This window comes from Amblyomma maculatum, chromosome 4, assembly GCF_055883805.1.
Source record: "Amblyomma maculatum isolate TAMU_Amacu chromosome 4, ASM5588380v1, whole genome shotgun sequence".
NCBI classification, from domain to species: Eukaryota; Metazoa; Arthropoda; class Arachnida; order Ixodida; family Ixodidae; genus Amblyomma; species Amblyomma maculatum.
In genome coordinates, this window is record NC_139347.1 from 55,377,432 (window position 1) to 55,401,539 (window position 24,108).

Below are 24,108 nucleotides of genomic sequence, written 5' to 3' on the forward strand. Positions count from 1 at the left end.
TTCACTGTCTCAGGTTTGCTCAAGAAAAATCGTATAACAGCGCTGCATTCAGGGACAATTATGGCGAAATCCGCTCGACAATCTGAGCAGTCAGAGGTGCATATGTGAACGTATTTCTTGGTAGAGATATATTTAACAGCCAGAGAGGCATTTGTATATACAGAGCAACAATCACCAATAGCCCAAAATAAATACAGCACCCACACTGGGAACACAAGAAAGAACAATATACGTAGCACAAGTAGCAATATAGGGTATTCACAAGAAGTCCTCAACTTTGGGAATTTGCTATTTCCGATTGTTGCACAGACAACATACAAGAGCAGGACAATCGTAAATGTGAATGCAATCATGTAAACTTGTTTCTAACGCCATTCTGTACGCTCAGAGGCTTGCTATTGTAATTCTGGACATAGAACCGAATAAACATCACGAGGAAGAAGACACCCTGCGGAAGCCCGATGTAGATGGTTATCCTCGGGTATCCGCATTCGATGAACAGAGGTATGATCCCATGCAACATCAGTACGACGAACTGGAACATCTGAAACTGGGTCAGGTACCGCTTCCACCACAGGTATTTCCGGTATGATGGGCCCAGAAGAGACAGCATGTAATAGGTGTACATGACCACGTGCACAAACGTGTTTAGTATGACGGTGAATGCAGAGTGACCATCGGCTCCGTACGCGAGGCCGTACCAGCCGTTGAAGACCACCAGGACATGATGTGCCACATGCAGGAATGACACGTGCGACTCCTTCTTGCGTAGCACGAAGAACACCGTGTCCAGGAGATCGAACACTCTCACCCAGAAGTAAAACCAGCAGTGCCTAAGCAAACTCATAGTCTTTTCATCACTCGCTTCAAAGTCGATGCCTTGGCAGACAAAGCTGTAACCTCCACCCATATAGGTCCTGGACAGGAAGGCCACCACAAAGTACGAGTTGAGAAGCACCATAGAAGCATTGTAGAGCACGATGAGAGGTTTGATACTGTCGTAGGGCTTACGCCCTTTCATAAAACGAGGACCGCCGATCTTCACAACATACACGTAGGTCAAGAGAAGCAAGACGATGAAAGGTGTGTTTCCGACCAGAGGCCAATCGGCGGTTCGAGGATCCCGCTTGAAGATGCTACCCTGGGCACCGGCGAACGTCCCGGTGTAGTCAGCGGAACCCATGGCGCGAGCCACCGCGGTGGACACTCTTGTCAGCTGCACAGACTGCCTCCGTGTGAGGACCACGAGGGCATCTCAAGCCGTTTTGAAGCAGCGACGAGTTGCTTGCAAATGACGACCGTCATTTAGCATGAATGCCTCAACCTAAATGGATAACCACGATTGCTAAAGGCCTGAGTACTGGGCGTTTGCTCACCCCTTGCTATCAAATTGGCCTCGGTCTAAAGAAGCCCCTTCACCCAGACTGTACCGACGCAAAATGTCGACGGTATTTTAATTACTCAAGCGAAGGATCCTCGTTCGCGGCAGTCGTTAGCCGAATAAAGCAGGAAATAAAAGGGGGAACCTTCCACGTGTTTGAAATTATGGGCAACCGAAAGAGACACGCCACAAAGGTGCAGACAAAAAAAAAGTGACCTTGCTTCCTTTGTGCAATCAGAGAGGACGAGTGGATCCTTAGCAGTCAAGACAGGTCAGAGTCAACCGAAAACCGCCCGTCGTTAGTTTTTCGCTGTGAGTGTGGGCATGTAGAGAGGGATTAAACAGATTGGCTGCCTTTCTACGCAGCGTTTCGCAAACAATGTGTCTTTATATTGTTTGATTGCAACCGACAAACGTGCGTTAAGAGGCCTGGATCGTCATCGCCATATTTTTTTTTATATTCTGAAAAGAAGCGTGCTATACACTAAACATTAAGCAGAACAAGTGTTCTTCGCCTTCCAGCGGTGCACATTTGACCTGCAAGTGTTAAACTAACTTACCTACCAACGAATGGTTAACACGGACACTTGAGCTAATGACTGCCGTCTACAATGACGGTGCGAGCACGGAGTGGTAAGGTCGGCACCGCAAGCGAAGTTGAACTGAAGCTGGCAGTTGTATATGTCATTCCATGTCTGACAGTTTTGTTAACCGCGGGACTTCGGTCAAACATATTTGAAGATAACGAAAAGTGGTATCCATACACAACTCAAGGAAAAAGACAATCTCGGTCAAGTATGTATTATATTGTTACTTAGCTGTATTCGCTGTTTGTGATGAGGATGAAGAAGCGCAACAGACTCCGAGAAGACGACGACGCTGAGTGTTGTGAAATCGGTGCCCTCATCAACGTTAGTTGTGCGGACAGCTTTGGGACTGTAAATCTTCCACGTAACATCTCTTGGTGGAGGTTAATCTATTCGATCCCCTGTCACAAGCTGGATCTCCGCAGCGGCCGCCACATCGGAACCACCACGATGACTACCGACGCCTCTACCTCTACAGCCGCCGCCCCTGCTCTTGTAATGGCCCACCCCCGTGACCCCGGAACCTTCTGCGGGACCGACGACGTCGACGTGGACGACTGGCTAGCCCTATACGAGCGCGTGAGCAAGCACAACAGGTGGGATGCCACACTCATGCTCGCGAATGTAATATTTTACTTGGCTGGGACCGCGCGGGTGTGGTTTGAAACCCACGAAGACGAGCTAACATCTTGGGATATTTGCAAACAAAAGCTGCACGACCTATTCGGAAAGCCTATTGGCCGCCACATTGCCGCCAAAAAAGCGCTCGCCTCTCGGGCCCAAACGTCTACGGAGTCATATCTCACTTACATCCAAGACGTCCTGTCTCTATGCCGCAAAGTCGACCAAGGCATGCCTGAGGAGGATAAAGTCGGCCATATAGTAAAAGGCATTGCCGACGATGCCTTCAACCTCCTGTTGTGCAGGGATTGCTCCACCGTGGACTCTGTGCTGCAGGTGTGCCGACGTTTCGAGCAGGCGAAACAGAGGCGCATATATCACCGTTTCGACCGGCTGCCGAACACGGCTGCTAGCTCCTCCTGTATCGATATCCCGACTCCTCGACCGCCTGCGAACGACAGCACTTTGACACGCATTGTCCGCCAAGAGCTTGAGGCAATGACTCCCGCGGCCTCGCTGTCGCATACACCCGACAACACCCTGGCTACCATATCACTTATTAAGGCTGTTGTTCGCCAAGAGGTTGCGAATATGGGCCTCCCTTCTACCAGCACCACCGACACCACGGATTCAGGACCTGCCCCTCCAGTAATTGCTGCCACCTCAACCAACGCCGGTTTCTCGCCCCAATATTGTTACCGCAACCCAAATGAATGGCGTACCCATGACAATCGCCCCATCTGTTTTACTTGTTCTCGCGTTGGCCACATTTCCCGCCACTGCCGTAGTCGCTGGTACACGCCATCTCGTCAGTACACCTACGTTGACCGCCGCGGAGACTATGCCCCTCGCTATTCCCCACCTCGCCCCGACCAGACCCTTGCTGACCCCGCTTCCACTGTCCGTCCTGCCAACCGTTCACCATCCCCGCAAGTACGACGTTCGCGTTCTCCTCATCCTCGCCGCAGTTCGCCAACGTCCTACTCTGGCCACTTACCGGAAAACTAGCCAATGCAGCTCCCGGAGGTGACGCTGCATTTATGACCCGGACTGAAAAGCCTCTGTTGACCCCTGCCCTACAAAATAACCGTATCGACGTCCTTGTGGATGGAGTTCCCGTTTCTGCTCTAATTGATACAGGCGCCCAACTGTCCGTTCTAAGCTCCTCATTTCGTCGTCGCCTCAAGAAAGTCATTACGCCAGCCGTCTCGTCCACAGTTCGCGTCGCCAATGGCAGCCCTGCTGCCGTGGTTGGCATGTGTACGGCACGAGTTACAATTGCTGACCGTCATGCCCCAGTGTTGTTCACCGTTCTACATGAATGCCCCCACGACGTTATCCTTGGCATTGATTTCTTAACAGCCCACTCTGCCCTTATCGACTGCTCTAGTGGCCTACTTCGCTTGGACCTCCCGCTCTGCTCTGAAGACCCCTCCTGCTCACCCCGACTTCGATCAGCACAGTTTAGCCGCCTTCCTCCAGAAACTGCCGTTTACATCCCTATGTCGCCATTCCCACCCGTCCCAGATGGCGACTATCTCGCTTGTCCCATTACTGATGTCATGCTGCAGCGGAACGTCACCCTTCCTCATCTAATTGTGCACATCTCCCAGAACCGCACCACTCTCCCAGTCCTCAACTTCAGCTTTTCAACTCAAGTTCTGCCCGAGGGAATTTCATTAGCTTCGCTGTCCCCGATGACCGATTGTGCCATTTCAGCTCTGTCTACAGATCATACAACTGCCGTCCCTGCCAACACCCCCTCGTCGTCCACATCGCGCCCTGATCCGCTTGACAGCATGATATCAGCTGATCTGCAACCTGAATTCGCCGCTGATTTACACAAGCTTTTGTTTACCTACAGTGACCTTTTTGACTTCGGCACCCGCCCATTGGGTCAAACGACAGTTGTAACCCACCGCATTGACACCGGGGACGCCAGTCCTATCCACAGGCGGCCCTATCGTGTTTCGCTTGCCGAGCGACGCGTCATTCAAACGGAGGTCGAAAAGATGTTAACGAACGACATAATCGAGCCTTCCAGTAGCCCCTGGGCATCCCCTGTCGTGCTGGTCAAGAAGAAGGATAACAGTTGGAGATTCTGCGTTGACTACCGTCATTTGAATAAGATAACCAAAAAAGATGTATATCCCCTTCCGCGCATCGACGACGCGCTTGATAGTTTGCACGGAGCCAGCTACTTTTCATCCATCGACCTTCGTTCTGGCTACTGGCAGATTTCTGTCGACGAGAGAGACCGTGAAAAGACAGCGTTCATCACCCCTGACGGCCTCTATCAATTTAAAGTCATGCCTTTTGGCCTATGTAACGCCCCTGCAACTTTCGAACGGATGATGGACTCATTGCTGCGCGGCTTCAAGTGGACGACTTGTCTTTGTTACTTAGACGACGTCATTGTTTTCTCGTCCACTTTTGACAGCCACCTCTCTCGCCTTTCTACCATTCTCGAGCTATTCCGCCGCGCCGGCCTTCAACTCAACTCAAAGAAATGCAGTTTCGGCCATCGGGAAATCAAAGTGCTTGGTCACTTGGTTAATGCTTCCGGTGTTCAGCCTGACCCTGAAAAGATACGTGCCGTCACAGATTTTCCCACTCCGCGTTCATCCAGCGATGTCCGAAGCTTTATTGGCCTATGTTCCTATTTCCGACGATTCGTCCCGAACTTCGCAGTCCTTGCTTGTCCGCTCACCCAACTCCTCAAGAAAGACGTTTCATTCTGTTGGGGGCCTGAACAAGTTGCAGCTTTCTCAAAGCTTATTGCTGCTCTTACTACTCCACCAGTCTTGGCCCACTTCAACCCTTTCGCCAATACTGAACTCCGTACCGACGCAAGTGGCCATGGAATAGGAGCTATTCTCGCTCAGCAACAACACGGCCGTACAAGGGTGATTGCGTATGCCAGCCGCCTCCTGTCAACTCCCGAACAAAATTATTCTATTACAGAGCGAGAGTGCCTGGCGCTTGTCTGGGCTATTACGAAATTCCGCCCTTATTTGTTTGGCCGCCATTTTACTGTGATAACAGACCATCATGCCTTGTGCTGGCTTTCCTCTCTCAAAGATCCTACTGGCCGTTTGGGGCGCTGGGCGCTACGATTACAAGAATACACCTTTTCCGTCGTCTACAAGTCCGGCCGGCTTCACCAAGATGCCGACTGTTTGTCACGTCATCCCGTCGACTCCCCTAGTCCTACAGACTCTGACGATGATGCATATGTCTTATCTGTCTCCGCCTTTGCCAACATTGCCAAGGAACAGCACCTAGATCCTTCTCTGCATTCCATTATCCTCCGTCTTACCTCCGACCGCCCTGACCCATCTCTCGCCTTATTGTGCTCCACGAGAACACCCTATACCGACGTAATATGAGACCAGATGGCACAGACCTTTTGCTCGTCGTTCCACAACACCTGCGTTCCACCCTCCTTGAACAGTTCCATGATGCTCCCACGGCTGGCCACTTGGGTGTCTCTCGCACATACGACAGCCTGCGCCGACGTTTCTACTGGCCGGGGCTCTACCGCTCTGTCCAGCAGTACATTGCCGCGTGTGAACTGTGTCAGCGTCGGAAGAAGCCCACAATTTTGCCTTCAGGTCATATGCAGCCAATACCCATACCAACTGACCCATTTTCCCGTATAGGCGTTGACCTCCTTGGCCCCTTTCCAGTTTCCACCTCGGGGAACAAATGGATCGCCGTCGCCACCGATTACGCTACTCGGTACGCTATTACCCGAGCCATCCCGACCAGCTGCGCCACAGACGTCGCTGACTTCCTTCTATAAAACGTAATTCTTCATCATGGTGCTCCTCGCGAACTACTAACTGACCGTGGCCGCTGTTTCCTATCGCGAGTGGTTGACGAAATTCTCCGTTCGTGCTCCGTCCGCCACAAATTCACCACCGCATATCACCCCCAGACCAACGGCCTCACGGAACGTCTAAACCGTACCCTCACAGACATGCTGGCCATGTATGTGTCTGACGACCATCGAGATTGGGACGTTCATCTCCCCTTTGTCACATTCGCCTACAATTCATCTGTCCATTCTACCGCTGGATACTCCCCATTTTATTTATTATTTGGCCGACACCCGTTACTACCCTTCGACACCTCTCTACCCGCGGCAGACGCCACCAGTACTTACACCAGTGATGCCGTCACCCGTGCTCATGATGCCCGCCGGTTAGCTCATGCCAGGCTCTCTGCATCCCAAGACTCTCAAAAGATCCGGTACGACAGCCGCCACCGTGATGTCCACTACACTCCTGGATCTCTCGTTTTGCTGTGGCTCCCGTGCCGTCGAGTGGGCTTGTGTGAAAAACTTTTGCCCCGTTACACTGGCCCTTACCGTGTTTTGCGCCCCGTGACCGACGTCACCTACGAAGTTGAATCTGTGGTTCCGAAGTCCACGTCCACAGCTCCAACCTCCGAAATAGTGCATGTGTCCCGTCTGAAGCCCTATCATCAACGTTCTATTTCGCTAACATAGACCGCACCGGGACTGTGCTTTTCCCGCGGGGGGGTAGTGTTACTTAGCTGTATTCGCTGTTTGTGATGAGGATGAAGAAGCGCAACAGACTCCGAGAAGACGACGACGCTGAGTGTTGTGAAATCGGTGCCCTCATCAACGTTAGTTGTGCGGACAGCTTTGGGACTGTAAATCTTCCACGTAACAATATCATACGGATGTGTATTTACAGACCCCATTATTATAATAGTTGCATTTGAGCAAGAGCCTGCGGAGTCGAGGCATGATAAGGTTAGGTAGTAAATTTTATTTTTCTATGTACAATGTTTTGAAAAGACAAGAGCTCCTTATTGCGTGCTCATACAATTTTACACTCTACATCTGTACTTCCCAGTCTTAGATCAACTTCGTATAAAGCGAGGCACTGAAATACGTCTTACAGTGAAGCAATTAAGGCATTGGTAATGCTTTATATTAATACACCTTGGTTTTCCAGTTTATTCCTTCTATTTTTGTAGCAAAAGAGTATTGGAATATGATTATCTGTGTAAACCGCTAACTTGTGTACTTTAAACAGGAAAAGACTGCTTCGTTAATATGAAAACTGCGACATATATCTACTCTCTTCTTTGCTCTCATGCACGATATACGAGCAGTTAGGGATCAGGGTAGATGGAGAGTACCTCAGTAATCTGCGATTTGCTGATGACATTGCCTTGCTAAGCAACTCGGGGGATGAACTGCAAATAATGATTGGTGACCTATACAGGAAAAGTAGAAAGGTAGGCTTGAAAATCAATATGCAGAAGACTAAGGTAATGTTCAACAGCCTCGGAAAGGAACAGCAGTTTACATTAGGTAGCGAAGTACTGCAAGTAGTAGGCGAATATGTCTACCTAGGACAGGTAGTAACCGCAGACCCGGACCATGAAAAGGAAATAACAAGAAGAATAAGATTGGGATGGAGCGCATTTGGCAAGCACTCACAGATTATTACTAGCAGCTTACCGGTATCACTAAAGAGGAAAGTATATAACAGTTGCATCTTACCTGTACTCACATATGGGGCTGAAACGTGGAGGCTAACCAAGAGAGTTCTACTTAAGTTGAGGACAACCCAGAGGGCTATGGAACGAAAAATGGTAGGGGTAACATTGAGAGATGGGAAGCGTGCAGAGTGGGTCAGAGAAATAACTCAGGTTACCGACATTCTAGTGGAAATTAAGAAGAAGAAATGGTCATGGGCAGGACATGTAGTGCGAAGAGAGGATAACCGATGGTCGCTTAGGGTAACAAACTGGATTCCAAGGGAAGGAAAGCGTAGCAGGGGGCGGCAGAAAGTTAGGTGGGCGGATGAGGTTAAGAAGTTCGCAGGGGTCAAGTAGATGCAGCTAGCACAGAACCGGGCTAAATGGAGAAATGTGGGAGAGGCCTTCGCCCTGCAGTGGGTATAGTCAGGTTGATGATGATGATGACGACGACGACGACGACGACGACGACGACGATGATGATGATGATGATGATGATGATGATGATGATGATGATGTACGAGTTTCTCAATTCGCCGCTCACCGTCGATGTGTAAGATATCACGTTCGCGCGCAGGGGTGAATCACAGCTAACATCGAGAGGGATTATCCAATCGGAAGACACGCGTCAGAAGAAAAACAGGCATGACCCCGCTTGGTTCGACCGAAATCTAGCAAGGCCTTATTTTCCTCTAGCCTGCAGATTCAGACTTCATGCATAGTGACAAATTAGACCAACTATATTCTTTATCTTGGACTCGATCATATTGGCGCCCCCTATCTGTCTAAGTACCTGTAAAACCGTTTCCCATCACTGTTACGGTTATTTAAAAACAGGAACGCACGCTTTTTTTTTTTTTGTAGGTGCACTGTGTATTGTTTTCAAGTTTATGGAACGGCTGCTCATAACAGCTGCACAAATTTGTGAGCGCAAAAGTCGGTTCACCAGTAGGAAATTCGTATACGAAAACTAATAAAAAATAAAGCAAATTAGAATGGTAGCTAATTTTATTTATTATACTGCAGCTTTAGCCGAATAACTATTGATGTCTGATTTGCTCGACTGGCCTCTTTGAAATATGATCTGTTGAGTTTAGTAAGGAGAACCACCTCAACGTGCTCGTTGTCGTTCATGATCGAAAGAAAGTGGTACGTATTGATTATCAAAGACAACACTGGAGTCCAGTAGCTAGCAATACCTTTTACTAAGGAAAATGAGAGCAATGAGAGCTCTATAAAAAAACGTCTGGCGATCACCATTGTCGCATGTACAGGAGGTATTCTAGTAGTAAACGTCAGACGTGATTGTGACCAGCTGTCTTGCGGTGATGTCGAGAACCAACAGGGACGACGAGGTGGGAATTATATTTATCAGATGGTTGCTTTGTTTCCAACGAGCCCACAGTACAGTTTACTGACCACGGCCAAACAGTTCGTTGACCAGGCCTTCCAGGCTGTCCGCCGAAAAGTTTCCCCGCCGTTTCTCACGGTATCTTTGACGACGTCTATGAGACTGTAATACGTGACTCGGAACCGTCACTGCGTGAAAACATTGAGCCAGGCGCGGTTCTCTATTTCCAGTGCTACAAGCTGCGTGCATAATAAGGCGCCCTTACGTGCTCAGCGCATTAATTTTATTACTCGGTCTTTATTTAGCCTTAACTAAACCATCTGCATGAGAAAACTCGCTGCTCTCTTCATTTATAAATCGCGACACATGCGAAGAAAATATAAAACACAAAGTTTTTTGCTACTCATTTCTCTTCTGTCTTTTCACGTGTGGAATCTCGGGCAGTTTTCTTTTCGTGTTGGTGCCTCTACTCGCGTCAGTATTTCCTTCACTCCAATATTGGTTTTCCTTGCAATCGCGCTGCTCGTTGAAAGATGGACGCCAGGGTCAAAGTGAAGTAGTACGCGTGGGAATTTGTAAACGTCAAAGAAAGCATTGACGCGCCATGATGATGATGCCGGATAAGGCTGAACCCTTTAAATCGGGCGGCGGCGCCACAGGCCGCCTAGCCGTGAATAATAATATAGTTTGCACATATTCTTGCCTTGATTTCAGCCACCAATAAGCTAACCTTCGTTTGGTTATTCCTGCCCTTTTAAAGTCTATTTTTCTCCGTTATCCTTAAACATCAATGCTTTGGCTAAATCTGCCCCATTGCCTTGAACTATGAGACGGAGCCCCTTACAGGAACTTATTAAGTGTTCAACTGTTTCCTCATCCTCCCCACACACACTGAACCGTGTGTCTAGCTCTCGGCAACTCGATACGTCTTAGTCCGCAATAGTCCTGTCCTAGCCTCGAACAACAATGAGCTGCCCCTAGAATTGTCGTAAATGTTTTCTTTAGCTGTTTCCTGCTTGAAAGTTCTCTACATTTCCAATGCTGATTTGGTCTCTATCCCTGTTTTCCACGGGCCACTCTCTGTTTCTTTAATCTTTTTCTTAATTGATCATTCCTGGCTGGTCCCCCAACTCCTGTCCACATATTTGCTTGCCAATTTTTTTGTCTGCCTTCCCCATCTTGTGTCAACATTCCTCATGTAGAGGTAGCTGAAACTTACCTAGCCCACCGCTTTTCTCCCATTTTTCTCAATCGCTGCTCAAACGCTATCTTGCTGCCAGCTTCCCTGCTCTCAAACGAAGACCATTCCAGGTCACCCTGCACACCCATGCGCTCTCAAAGCAAGCCTACCTACCTCGCGCTGCTTAATTTTCAACCGTGTTCGGACCTCTGATCCCATACACAGGCAAAAGTCAGACGAGGAACCATCGCCCCTTTTCAAATCCCTCGCACCACTTCATACCTATTGTAATTCCTCAGTACCCTGCTTTTCATGATGGCTGCATTTCTGCTCCCCTTAGCTGCCACACATTTTTCATGCTCCGTTAGATATTCAGCTCCATTATTTACCCACACCCCTCAGGTACTTGTACCTATCCACTACTTTCAACATGTCCTCTGGTACCCTATGCTCGCCGGCCTCATTATTATTAAAAATCATGACTGCCGATTTTTCCTTGCTAAACTGCAGACCTAACTTATCTCCCTCTGTACCGCAGATATCTGTCAACTCCTGCAAATCTAAATAACGTGCCCCCTGTCGGCATATAAAGCGCAACAGAAGGTTCTCCTTTATAGCATGGCGTTGTCAGCAAGATTAAGCTAACCTTTCGGAAAATTTGTCGGCAGTGTGGTTCAGCGACCGCCGTGTTTGATTCCTAGTGCCTAACGTCGTGGGACCAAATCCCGAACCTGACGGCTGAACCCCGATGGAGGTAATATCAGGTAATATAGACCCCAACTGGTCTATAATAAACCTATCATGCAAAGTTGGTCATAGCGTACGAGCGTTAGCCCGCACATTCCAACACTATTGGCCATTACAGAGTACGCCAAATTGGCCACGCAACACGCACTATCTAACGCTATACTAACGAATTAGGTAAAATGTCGCTGGTGAATCTCAGGTGAACAGACGCAACGTGCTCGGTGTATCGTCTGAAGAGAGTTGCAGCCACAGTATCCAACTGGAATGTCATCCGAGCTCCCCCTCGGTTTCCAGTTTCGGCGGCAGTCCAATGGCGATTTGGCTGCCAGTGATGCGGCGGATGTCGAAGGGACAGCTGGTATGGTTGGCGCTGCGGAATCAATGAAGAGATGACTGAGTGTGGAGAGGAGGAGGAGGAGAAAACATTTATTTACAATTAAATGATTTGGGAAGGGAGGTGCGTATGGTTGTGGAGCTGAGTGGCAGACCTTATTCCTGGAAGCCATTGGCCGCCACCGCTGCCCGAGCTCTCTGGACCAGGACACGCTGGGCCTCCAAGTCCGAGCTGGACAGGGCCTCCTCCCTGCCCTCCCTAGTTGCCTGTTTTATAACTTTTATTTTTGTATTTTGCTGGCAGGCCCACACTATGGGGTATAGGTCAGTATACTGCCCGCAGAATTTGTACATACCCGTGAATGTCGGATCCACGTGTTTTAGCATGGAGGGATTTAGAAAACACCCGGTTTGGAGCCGTCTAAGGTGGCACTCCTCAGATATGTCGAGACCTTTGGCCCAGGAGTGCCCAGCTGCAGAGGCGTAAATAATTTGTAATGTCCGCATAAATTATGAGCGGGATTTGTATGGTTGCCTCGGTAGAACCGGAGGATTGAGCGGAACACCGGGGGAGAAATCGCTGTGAAGGCTCTTGAGTGTAGAATAATGTACGCAAGAGGCTAGAACATTGCAGTAGAGCATACAGTGGCTCGTTCGTTGAAACGAACGACTGCTGAACACGAGGACGCAGGATCAAATCTTGACAGCGGTGGTCGCTTTCCGATGGAGGCGAAAAACCACGGCGTCGCGCGCTGTGTAATGTGTGTGCACATTAAAAAAACTTCTAGAGCCATCCACAGCGACGTACCTCATAGCCCGACTCATTTTGAGACGTTAAATTCTATAAACCAATCCAAATTTACGGCGAAATGTTTGTAAGGACGAGGCTCCTTACAAGGGGAAACTGCATTCCAAATATGACGTCGCTGTTTTATTTTAGGAACTATATTTGTGGCCTCAGAGCAAGTAATATGTTGTGTTTGAGAGGGGATGTTACTATTAAATAGAGAAAATGATATTTAAATTTAAAAATGTTGATGTTCTTTGATCTTAGCGCAAGCTAGCCTCCTGGTATCGAAGGTAGTGGTTGGCTGTAATGCAATCGGCTTCAACATACGCGGGCTTCTAACAAGAAGCGATAAACTCTGATGTGAACGGAACAATTTCTCGCGGGTTCACCAATTGCGCCGTGGTCAACGTAAGTCCAGCATTCGCGTGGAAGGCACTAAAAAAAATTAAAAAAAAAACGTATAAATGACGTTCTCATTCACTCTCTGTGGACGTGTGCCGAGTGGTATGCGACACCGACAGTGATGGAAATGCTGTTGTTGTCAAACCTATAAGGAACACCTCTATAAGTGCCGAACCACGTGGCTTTAAGCACCTAAAATAAAGTTTAAAAATCATCGCCCGGTACTTCCGCGTGCAAGCGGTCACAGTTTGTATATTTATTTTTACGTGGCAATGTTCTGGGCATTTTTTACGCGCCTAACTCATAAGTCGAGCATGACGCCCTGAGTGCATGCCAAGCTAAAACAATAACAGCCGGGATATATTTGTTCAAATTAGAAATTGATCAACCATTCGAACACCCGTTCAGAGCTCTTTAACGATACTCATTACGAAGGATCCTTGCTTGAAGAAATGGGAAGTGAGTAAGAATAGTACGCTCTACTGAAATCGCTGTACCATCGATTAACCCTAGGACTCTAGCATTACATGGCTTTTCGGAGACAAGAATAGAATCCTACCCAGATACGCTTGATAGCAAACAAAAATAGAGGATTCAAAGGCACGTGGATATTCATATGTATCAAGACAGCCAACAGCCACTGGAAACAAATAAGCTCTTTGAATTTCATAGTTCTTTTTCTCTTTCTGGATTTTACACCCCATCCTGTGTAGTAAACATAAGCTGGTCTCAAAAGCTTATCAGCACTCAGTGGCAAATTATTTTCAACCTTCAGTGCAACATTACCAAGTTTAAGAACGTTTTGTAAACGCTCCTGCATGGGTCTGAAAAGCTTCTGCAGTATGTTTAAATAACAATGGCAACCTTTTAACTACCTCTAAAAAAGGACGTCTTATAAGAAAAATTGCGCAACCTACTTCTCGGTTGTAGTGTGTATACTGGGTTGTCTTTTGTAACGTTTACAGATGTTTGAGTTTATATCTGCGAGATTGGCAGAGAGGTCTGTGCAAATGCATTGTACGGCAAGGCAGACACTGTGTTCGTGATAGACCATAAGCAGTTAATGAGCAAGTAACTAAAATGAGCCAATCTTTATGTGCTGGCTTAAGGGTCAATATTATATTCTGAAATTGAAGGCCATCAAAATTGAAGCCACCTTTTTAATGTTTCTTAATCGGCAGTGGGGGTTCAGAATATCGCAAGTCAAAAATACATCTCTGAAAGGTCATTTTGTGCATTGATAAAATGGCGGCGCTACTCGAGGTGTTGTCGCCGAAATCATGCTGACTTTACACCATGAAATAGACAAACGGGGTTGATGCATAAAATGCATTCGACATTTTGCAAGCGTGCGATATGTGTGAAATTTAGGTGTTTTTGACACTCGATATTTCCAGCCACATTTTTTTTTTTTTAAGACTTACCTCAGACGTTGACGCGTGGTTTTTAATTTCGAATTATATTGCCACGCGTAAACAGATTTGAGAAAAACTTGCAAAAATTTTCCAGTAGCCCTGTATAGTGACAAGCACCCCAAGATTAATTTTACGTGTTAACTGAAAATCAAGATCATAAAGGTAAGTTCAAGTCATTCAGATACGTCTTACTCAAGAAACAAGAGAAAACACCACTTCAACTGCACTGAGCACACAAGTGAACAACGACACTTTTATTTTCAACCCAGTCGTTTCAATTGAACAACAGGCACTCTGGGGAGCATTCGAAATGATTGCTAGACTTCTATATACATTTCACAAAGAAAAGGCTATCATGAAATACGAAGATCATAATGTAGCAGTTAATGCCAATGAATTATCTAGAATAAATCAATTGACTCCTTGACCGGATAATTATGACATGCTCTAGGAAGTTTTCGCTGAAACACTTTAGCACGCTTGCTACAATCACACGCTGCTTAAGCATGCAGATGCGAGTAAAATGACCATGGGTTTTATAATTCATTTAGCTTTTTGACATAGCGGGAGCAGCACATTCAGAGAACAAAAAAATAAGATAAGCTGGTGCGAAGTACCCTAAAACAACGCTTTCTTTCAAACAATGACGCTGTCTTGCAGAAAATTATTTCCGTTACCTGTGACGATGGTCGGCAGCGATCTTTAACGCGGATTTCGATTCTATGTAATCTACTGGTCAAGATTAAATTATTCCCTGAATGCTTGCACTATTCCGCAGTTCGCTTAACCAAAAGATATGACGGAAGCTCCCAGCAACAGTAACCTGCCGTAGATAAGGCTCAACAGAAAAATAAATTCCTTATATTTCTAAAACAAAGCACCAATGTTTCACAGAAAAGCGTTGCTTTTAGGAAGTTTTTATTGTTGCCTATGTCTGACATGCATGTGCTCTAAGGTTAGTTGTCCAACACTGTTTAGGGTCATTCGACTCCTGGCGCTCGTTTTTTCATTGGCTACGCCATATTGAGTCCTACCAACTTGTGTTAATTTAATATTTTAGAATTACTCTCGTACGCCGATTCACTGCAGTTACAAATGTCGTGGAACGGCGGATTAGCCGAGTGGAATTGGAGCGTTATGCAGCCAAACTGATGGCCGCCGATCCTAGAATGAGCTCTTCACAACGTCAACTTAAATGAGTATGAGATGCGCTGACACACAGTTTCAAGCTCAGAGCGTCACAGAGAAAAAGCATGACAACCAGAGAGGCGTTGTGATAACCTAGCATGCATGAACTAACACAGGTGAGCTCTGCTTTTCGAGAAACCAGCACATGCATTTTACGAGAAACAAAGGAACACGAGTAATGCAGCTCAAGCAAAGCGTCATTTAACCTTTGATTTAACCGAACCATCTTTGACTGACTTCGGGTCACTGTAGGCCTGCATGTAGAAGCGGAAGAACATGAAAAGGAAGAAAAAGCCCTGTGGAAGCCCGATTATTATATGCATCTTTGGGTAGCCACAGTCGACGAAGAGCGGGATTAACACATGCATGATCAGGATGACGAACTGGATCATCTGCAGCTGGGTCAAGTACCGCTTCCACCACAGGTGTTTCCGGACAGAGGGTCCCAGGAGAGAGAGGAAGTAGTAGGAATACATGATGACGTGCACGGAGCTGTTGAAGATAACTGCGAAGGCAGCGTGGCCGTCGGGTCCGTAGGCGAGGCCGTACCAGCCGTTGAAGACGACTAGGATGTGGTGGACTACGTGAAGTAGGGACACGTGGGATTCCTTCTTGCGCAACACAAAAAACACGGTGTCTAGCAGGTCGGCCACTCTCACCCAGAAGTAGAGCAAGCAGTGGGTCAGCAAACTCATGGTGGCTTCGTCGCGAGCTTCAAAGTCGATGCCTTGGCAGAAGATGCTGTAGCCGCCACCCAAATAGGTCCGGGACAGGAACGCCACCACGAAATAGCAGTTGAGAAGCACCATAGAAGCATTGTAGAGCACGATGAGGGGTTTGATTTGATCGAAGGGTTTACGACGTTTCATAAAACGGGGACCACCGATCTTGACGATGTAGACGTAAGAGGACAGGAGAAGCACGATGAACTGCACATTGCCAACCAAGGCCCAGTCGGCGGTACGCGGGTCTCTCCTGAAGAGATTCGCAGCAACGGATGTAGGTTTCGCCATGGCAGCGCTTGCGTTCTGAACGAGACCTTGGCTTCACTGGGAGTTAGCTCTGCAGAGCAGGAGCCCCGTATGGGTAGGACTGAAATGTTCCCCGAAGATTTGAAGGAGTAAAGGGGGAGTAAATGGTGGTAGGAATTGTGTTTACAAGCGGGAAAGGGAAGGCTGCAACATTAACGACACAAACGCTAGGCGTGTGCTCGTTTGCTGCGCCAGCCGTTCAAGTTTTGTCAGTGGCCGGCTCCTCGAGGTAGGGGTCTTTCGATCCGCTGCTTTTGAGTCTTCGCAAATGAGTCGACGCCGAGTCCTGGTCGTTAGGCGAGGCGAGGCAACGGCGGCTACGAAATGTCTCCACAAACCGCGTGAGGGACAGGAACTAAATGATTCTCTGCTGTACCGGAAAGTATGTTCCTCGCATAGTCGACTACAATTGACCACTGCGGAATGCCTTTTTCAACCAAGGACCCGCGTTCACTGACAGCATTCTCGCTTTTTTTTTTTTTTTTTTCTCATGAGAAAGGGGAAGTGTTGCGGTGCTGCCCACCAACCTGTTTCAGAGGGAACTATTTGAAAGAATGCTGTAGAGTCACTGAAAAAAAGAAAAAGCTTTCCCTGAACCCAAAATTTCCACTGACTTTTGATGTACCATTGTGCGAAGCGCGGGACTCCACCTCGTACACAATACTAGCGCATTCCTCTTTCGTGTTGGGAGCAGGGGTGCGAACGCCAGGTGCGAAGCAACTGTCGAAGTACGACCGTCATGCACCATTGCACCCTTTTGACAACTTCCCTTTGCACTCTACCTCGACAGCTGGAGGTAAATCACGGGGCTTCTCTTCTTTCAGGAAAAAGAATACGATGGAGAGTGAATAACCCCTGTTCAGGCACAGCTGAAGCTGAACACCAAAGTCTGTGAGCCGAAGCTTCTGGTAGGAAACTCCTTTCCCGCCATTCCGTGAGTGGTGAATAGTAACCGTACTTATGCAAACATAACCCCTCGAAGGCTATGTAAGCCTGTATTCTAAAAATCATGTATGAAGAACGTTTGTTTTTGCTCTTATTCCCATTTGTCGTTCCCGCCTATTCCGATTGTACCTGAACTGGTGAAAAACTGCGCCGAACTAAACACAGCACAAAAAAGAAGGCGAGACACAGTATGCACCAACTAGCCCAAAAAACGGTACTAGTATATTGTATCTGAAAAAAATTTTGCCTGCACTGATACGAGAGCTCAATCGTCAGGGTCGCTACCCCGGCCGCTTGTGCAGAGTGCCGTGCGCGCGATTAAATTGAATAGCTGCAGTGGTCGCTCGCGCTAATTTATTTTGCGGACAGTTCTAGATTTGCGCGCCAGCAGTTCTAATCGTGAGCGGATGGCAGTATTTTTGACGTTTTCTGGGCGGCCGCCGGGTCAGAGGCAGCGCGCTCCCCTCTGAGCCGGCGGGTGTAACGTCACATCATGGCCACGCGATCCCGTATCGGTTCCCCCGCGTCCCGCCGTGCACTATTCTGCCAAGTGTGGAATGCTGCATACGAGGGAGGTCGAGGGTGGGCGCGTACGGAGGGTGAGTATTGCGAACAATTGTTTGCGCGCTGGGAGGGAACGATGATTTGTGCGCAGGAGTAGGAGCAGCAAAAAAAACAAAACAACACAAAAAGAACACGTCCGTCCGTGCGCTTTGTGAGTGCCACGGGGAAAAGAAAAAATGAACAGGTGCGACCGCTAGGAGTGGCTATCAGGTGCAACGCTGCGAAAGCTACGCAAGTAGTCCGTAAGAAAAAAAAAAAAAAAGGAAGGAGGCTTATCACTACGCGCTCGTTTTGTGGCCGAGTGGTTTCTGCGGAAACGGGCTCTAAACCGAGCATACACGTTTGCAATAATTAACTTGCTACGCGTGCCTGGACATCTTCGCAGTGCGGTTCTTATAGAAAAAACCCACTCCGAAGAGGCAGTCGAGGCCGCTGCTTTTCACAGCGCGGCTGGCAGGGTTGCGAAGCAGCGAAAATGCGACACGAACGAAAACGACAAACCAAACATACAAATTCACCGAATTCGATCCTTTCTCAATAAAAAAGGTGCTTTTTTATGAAGTTTATGGCAAATGTAAGATGTATATAAGCTTGCAAACAAAGCAACTATTATTTCCTCTCGTCAAGAGCACGCACTATTTCTCATCGCGGATGCGGGGAGCGCTAACAAGAGCTCTATAGCTTTGGCAGTGTTGCGCTTGGTGTATGAAACGGAGCGAGGCAGGTAAATGTTTGGTTTGGTTTGGTTTGTGGGGTTTAACGTCCCAAAGCAACTCAGGCTATGAGAGACGCCGTAGTGGAGGACTCCAGAAATTTAGACCACCTGGGGTTCTTTAACGTGCACTGACATCGCACAGCACACGGGCGCCTTGCTTTTCGCCTCCATCGAAAAGCGGCTGCCGAGGCCGGGATTCGATTCCGCGTCCTTGGGAACAGTAGTCGAGCGCCGTAACCACTGCGCCACCCCGGCGGGGTACGCAGGTAAATGTGACGTGATATCTGATTTTGTTAGAGCTTTCACAGGAGCCCGCTAGGTGCGGTGATTTGAGAAATATTCATTAAAATACTTACTTTCTGCTCATTTCTGTTCATAAAGTGGATTGTTTTGGTCACTCCCAATGCGATAGCTACCATCTGCGCTGGAAATCTCGGCTGCAATTTTTTTATTCAGTATACGTTTAGGAGATTGTTTTCTTTCTATTTGATTCGTTTCTAATAAACGCCTACCACCGCAGACTTTCTCCGGTCAAACATCACATATGAGCACTTCCTGAACAGGGGACCTAAAGGGCTTTAGTCCCGTTAGTCGCAGCCTGTATGGGATTCTGCTAACGTGAGGAATCGATCAAAAGTGGTCGAGGCCCCACACAACATGCCGGTGTGAACATTTATTCACATGCACTGGCATCTAGCTCTTTAGCTGTTCTCAGTCACGTGATGACCACTGACCATGTCGAGGAAGGGGGCCGGATATTTTAAAGCACGTAAACATTTTTACTGCTTGCCCGCTGGGAGTTCATTCCATGCGAGGAAAAGGCGTCGCCATTTAGCGGCGACTAGTACGAACCAAATTTGCATCTGTTTAATTTTTCTATTTTGCAACTATGATACAGCACAAAAAAAAAAAAAAAAAAAAAAATGTTATCCTGGCAACAGCGCTCTGCCTTCCGCCTTCACTCCTACCTCCGAAGTCCTCTTTCTTCTGGTCACCTCCTTGCACATAATGGTTAGCCGAACAAGTACAACCTGTACTCTCCTATTTACCCATACTTGACTAGATGTGCGATACGGTGATCTTTAGAGTCAGTGCAGAGTTCTATTGTAATGCGGCTCCGTATTAACTGTCGTTTAGAGCTTACGTTTCAAAGGTTTATCGATCTCACAATAAGCGATCAAAAGTTGCGACAGCTCACTGCATCGACCGTTTGAGCGCTTTGTGGACCCTCTACTGAATTCTTGGTCAGCTTCCCTACCAAGTGACGACCCCTTCACCACGGCATGGTGGGGGGTAGTGATTTATTGAATAATCAAAAAGAAAAGAAAATAATGATGATGTAGATTTCCCCTTTTAATTGCATCGGGTGGGCACAGAAATGTACCATAGCCGTTATTGGAAGAGAAAGAAAAAGAATTTGGGGCGTACGGAGAGTGTTGCCGATAGCGGCATCTGCTATCTAAAATCTGAAGCACTCGAGCTGTGCCCAGCGATAGCAAGAAAGGACGGGAGGCACTACAAACCTGTTTTGGGGACAAGTTCAGCACGAGAGGCATCTTTGTAGTCGAAAAGGTATGCTTCTGCCCTACTGAATGGCCGCGTCGTCTTTTGACTTGCGTAGTTGCAACAAAGCCAGCCTTGGCGACCCTGGTTCGCGCCAATAACGCAAGATGCTCATCGACGCAACTCGTGATCATTATTTTCTGTCCGCTTGTGTCGTGGCGATTGCCCTTGTCAGGCAGCAGAGGCGAGCAGCTTGCCGCTCTCACAGTTCTTTTTTTCTGAGATGGGGGGGGGGGGGGGGGGTGGCTGTTATACCAGTGGTTTATAGGCAAGCTGCTGTTCACACCCGCTTAGCAGCTGCATGCCGCAGGTGCGTCGCGGCTCATCCGGTCTTCTTGTACACTACGGCTCTGCTTTTTTTTCCAGTAGCGCACCCCTCTTGCGGCTGCCAGGAGAAATACGATTGACAGGACGGGTTACCGAGAATTTGTGCAGAAATTCCTCCCTGGGCTTAGTTTCCATACAGTGCAGGGCTGATCTCGTCTAGTCTGTGCAAAGACGCGTGAGTCATCTGTCATATACCTTGACACAAGCTCCCCCCTCCCACCCCCAGATAAACCATGACAGTGACAAGAGAAAGCTGGTGAATCTGGCTGCGTCATCTCTGTTGAAGCAAGCTGGGGAAGGCGGGGACAATACAGTGCATCCATTCCGAAGGCCTAGCAGATGCTAGCACTGTACCCAATTATTGTGCAGCATTTCGTCGCGTGAATGAAGCGAGGGACGTCGTATTTAAAAAAGCACGTGTCCTCCCCCTATTTTCGCGTTGCATCCCGGCGACAATGGCGGCCGAGGAGGCTTCGCGCATGCGCTGTAGCGCTACCTGAAAAAGGTCCGTTAATACCCCTGTTACACGGGCGTTTTCAACGGCAGTTCAGTTAGCGGTCAGTTGAACTGAACTGCAGTTAGCGATGTTACACGGCAGCGCCAACTGTAGTTGAAATCTGAACTGCAGTTCAGTTCAACTGAGGTCGGGGGTCGCCGTTGAATCGGTCAACTGACAAGATGGCGGTCAGCGGACGGGGCTGCATCGGCCGAGTTGGCAACATGGATTGTCTTGGCTTTGTGGGCCACGGCAAGTAAAAATTCGGAGCCAAGAAAACAAGGCAAATAAAAGCATAAATACATCAAAAAGCCTTAAACAAATGCATAAAATGTAAAAATAAACAATTCAAGAGCTTATTTTGCATTGTTAGTAGGTTTGGCGCATGGTCACGTGACCAAGGCAGTGGTTTGTTTACCCACGTGCGTTGACTATCCCGCGGGAATTCAATAGCGCAGTCACACAGTGGCAGGCTGACATGGAAGCGGCAGTGAACGGTGCGACAGCGGCCGCGGCGGCGCAGAGGCGCTTCGTTTGGACTGACGAAATGACCAGAGTGCTAATTAATCTGTGGGAGGATTATCTTCCGCAGCTTAGAGGCCAAAGGCACAACGCGCCAGTTTATGCAGAAATGACCGCCACGTTCAATGCATTGCTAGGCAGTACAGAGGTGCACGTGACGGTGAAACAGGTCCGACAGAAGTTGGAAAATTTAAACCAACTCTACAGGTAAGTGGCTGGGTGTTGATAATTATTTAATAGAAGTTTTACTGCCTAAAGCACTGTTTTCACGACCTGCAGACCCAAGAAAAAGCGCAGCGACATTGTTTACTTTGTAGCACGTGCAGTCATTGTCATTTGATTGTGCGCCTGCGATTTTTTAGCCTTGCATAAATAATCTTCAGAGTACTTTTCTTCTGTAGCGAAAGTGAAACTTTATTAGAACATATTTCGCACAATACATAAATATACAGACAAGACGCAAAAGTAATAACGCAGGTGAAACGCATAAAAAAATCAGCAATTCAACAAATACATCTTCAAGTTATTCTTAAATGTGGGGTGCGGGGAAGGAAAGCCACAACAAAGAGAAGTGCCAGGTAGAATCAGAGGAATTGTTAAGATGGCTTTTCAAAAAGTAGAGTACATCCAAAATGTGGAAAATATAGGTAGAGTGACACTAGAGAAACAGATGAATTTGCCAGTGTTACAAATTCCTGGTTCTGTTGTAAAACTTTGTGTTCACATTGATATCTGAAATGCATTTTGTATCAGTGAGTGACTATTCATTTTTATTTTTTTTCTCAATTACTACATTGTTTGCCTTGAATCGAAACAAATTGTGTTGCTGCATTTACAAGGCAATAGCTGTTGTTGACGCTTCTCTTATTTACAGAAAGCACAGCAGATGTGCTACTGGCTCTGCGGCCATCCAATGGCCATATTTTCATAGCCTACATAGGTTTTTAGGATCATTGCCTTGCAATGACAGGAGCCTCCTGGAGGAAAGTTACCAGGTGTGTGCGAGTTGCAATGCTTTCACTCAAGTCATTATTGTAAAGTGATTTTGAATCAAATGAACCTTAATACCACAAAAGTGCTCACTGAAGTAAGAGTAAACCTTAGTTTTTGTACATGTTCACTTGTTTGTAGTAAATATTTGAATAATGCATACTTGTATTCTTTTGTATTACTTAACACTATGCTGCTGTTCTTGCTTATATTGTTTTGCTATGATACTTGTCGTTCTGTCTACGGTCACTTCTGTGTGGGTATTCTATAATTTAAGCATACATTTTTTTTTCTCCCTTTCCTCTCGAGTTATATTTGTTAGAACATACTGTAGTTTTACTTTTTACATTTGATGTTACCGCTGCTGCCTTTCATACTTCCTAACTAGTTCGGGAGATTCCAGTAGAGTAATTTTCACTATGGGAACTCCTTTTGTACTTATTTATTATGTATGTAATATCATGTGTGCACTACAAACTTGAAACAGCAAAAAAAAAAAAAAAAAAAAAGAGAGAGAGAGAGCAGACTGATATATTGCACGGTTCAGTCTTGTGGGCTTTCTGTTTAATATCATATTATGTATAGCAGTACCATGAAGAGAGAAATTTGTCTGCAAATTATTTAATCGTTCATCATGTAGTAAATATAGCAGAGTGCAAAAGAAGTATTAGATGCGAATGATGTATTGAAAAAGGTACAGGTTTCTGCAAGTGCCATTTTTAGGCCAAGTTAACATAAATGGCAATATAAAGCACATACAAGCAAGTTCACTTTGGTTGATTATGAAACCATTCTCTTCTTTTAGCTGGAGGTGGTCACGGAGATGGCAGCCGGCGCACAGGTGTTGGCCTCAGCACCAAATGATGACTCAACTGCGCTGGGCCTGGGCGACCTGCTCGGCGATACAGCTGGCCCATCGTGTACTGCATCACAAAGTGGGAGCCCGGCTGAAACGGAAAACAGGCGACCCGGTCACCGGAGGGTTCGGCGCAACGCAACACTGGACAGAATGATGAATGCCTACGAGGCCGAAACTGAAAGATCAGCCCAGTTCTCGCAGCAGGAGCTGAGAATTGCCAGAAGGGCAAATCGCCTCCAGAAGGAGGCCAATGATATTCAACGTGAGCTCGTAAAAGTTATATCACGTTACTGTGAAAGGAACAACAAATAAAATGTAAAGGCTTGAACATGTCTTCTTTGTGCACCCAAACGTACACACGTTTTCAGCAGATATATGTGACTGTCATGCTGTTACAATGCTGCCACATAAAGCCAAGGCTGTTGGCAAAAAGGCCTGCAATCACCCCTCATTACTGAAATTTTGTTTGGTCTTAACAGATTACAAAAGCAGCAGTGAAACTTACACATTCGTGGTGTGGAGGTGCCTCGCCAAAGCACGCCGCACTCTTTCTGCAGACAAACTTGTTGCACTGCTGGAGC

General features: G+C 47.3%; 1 protein-coding gene and 2 pseudogenes across 1 annotated transcript; 1 reads left to right on the forward strand and 2 right to left on the reverse strand.

Moving 5' to 3' along the window:
* Positions 1-349: 349 nt before the first annotated feature.
* Positions 350-12,533, reverse strand: LOC146191088 (very long chain fatty acid elongase AAEL008004 pseudogene; annotated as a pseudogene).
* Positions 12,534-15,712: 3,179 nt separating this feature from the next.
* Positions 15,713-16,528, reverse strand: LOC146191089 (very long chain fatty acid elongase 7 pseudogene; annotated as a pseudogene).
* A 4,669-nt stretch (positions 16,529-21,197) lies between these two features.
* On the forward strand, positions 21,198-23,892 carry LOC146191090 (uncharacterized). Its single transcript, XM_084601563.1, has 3 exons — positions 21,198-21,885; positions 22,553-22,673; positions 23,474-23,892. Exons 1-3 carry the CDS (start codon positions 21,635-21,637, stop codon positions 23,837-23,839), a joined length of 738 nt encoding a protein of 245 aa, XP_084457689.1. The 5' UTR covers positions 21,198-21,634; the 3' UTR covers positions 23,840-23,892.
* Positions 23,893-24,108: the final 216 nt, after the last annotated feature.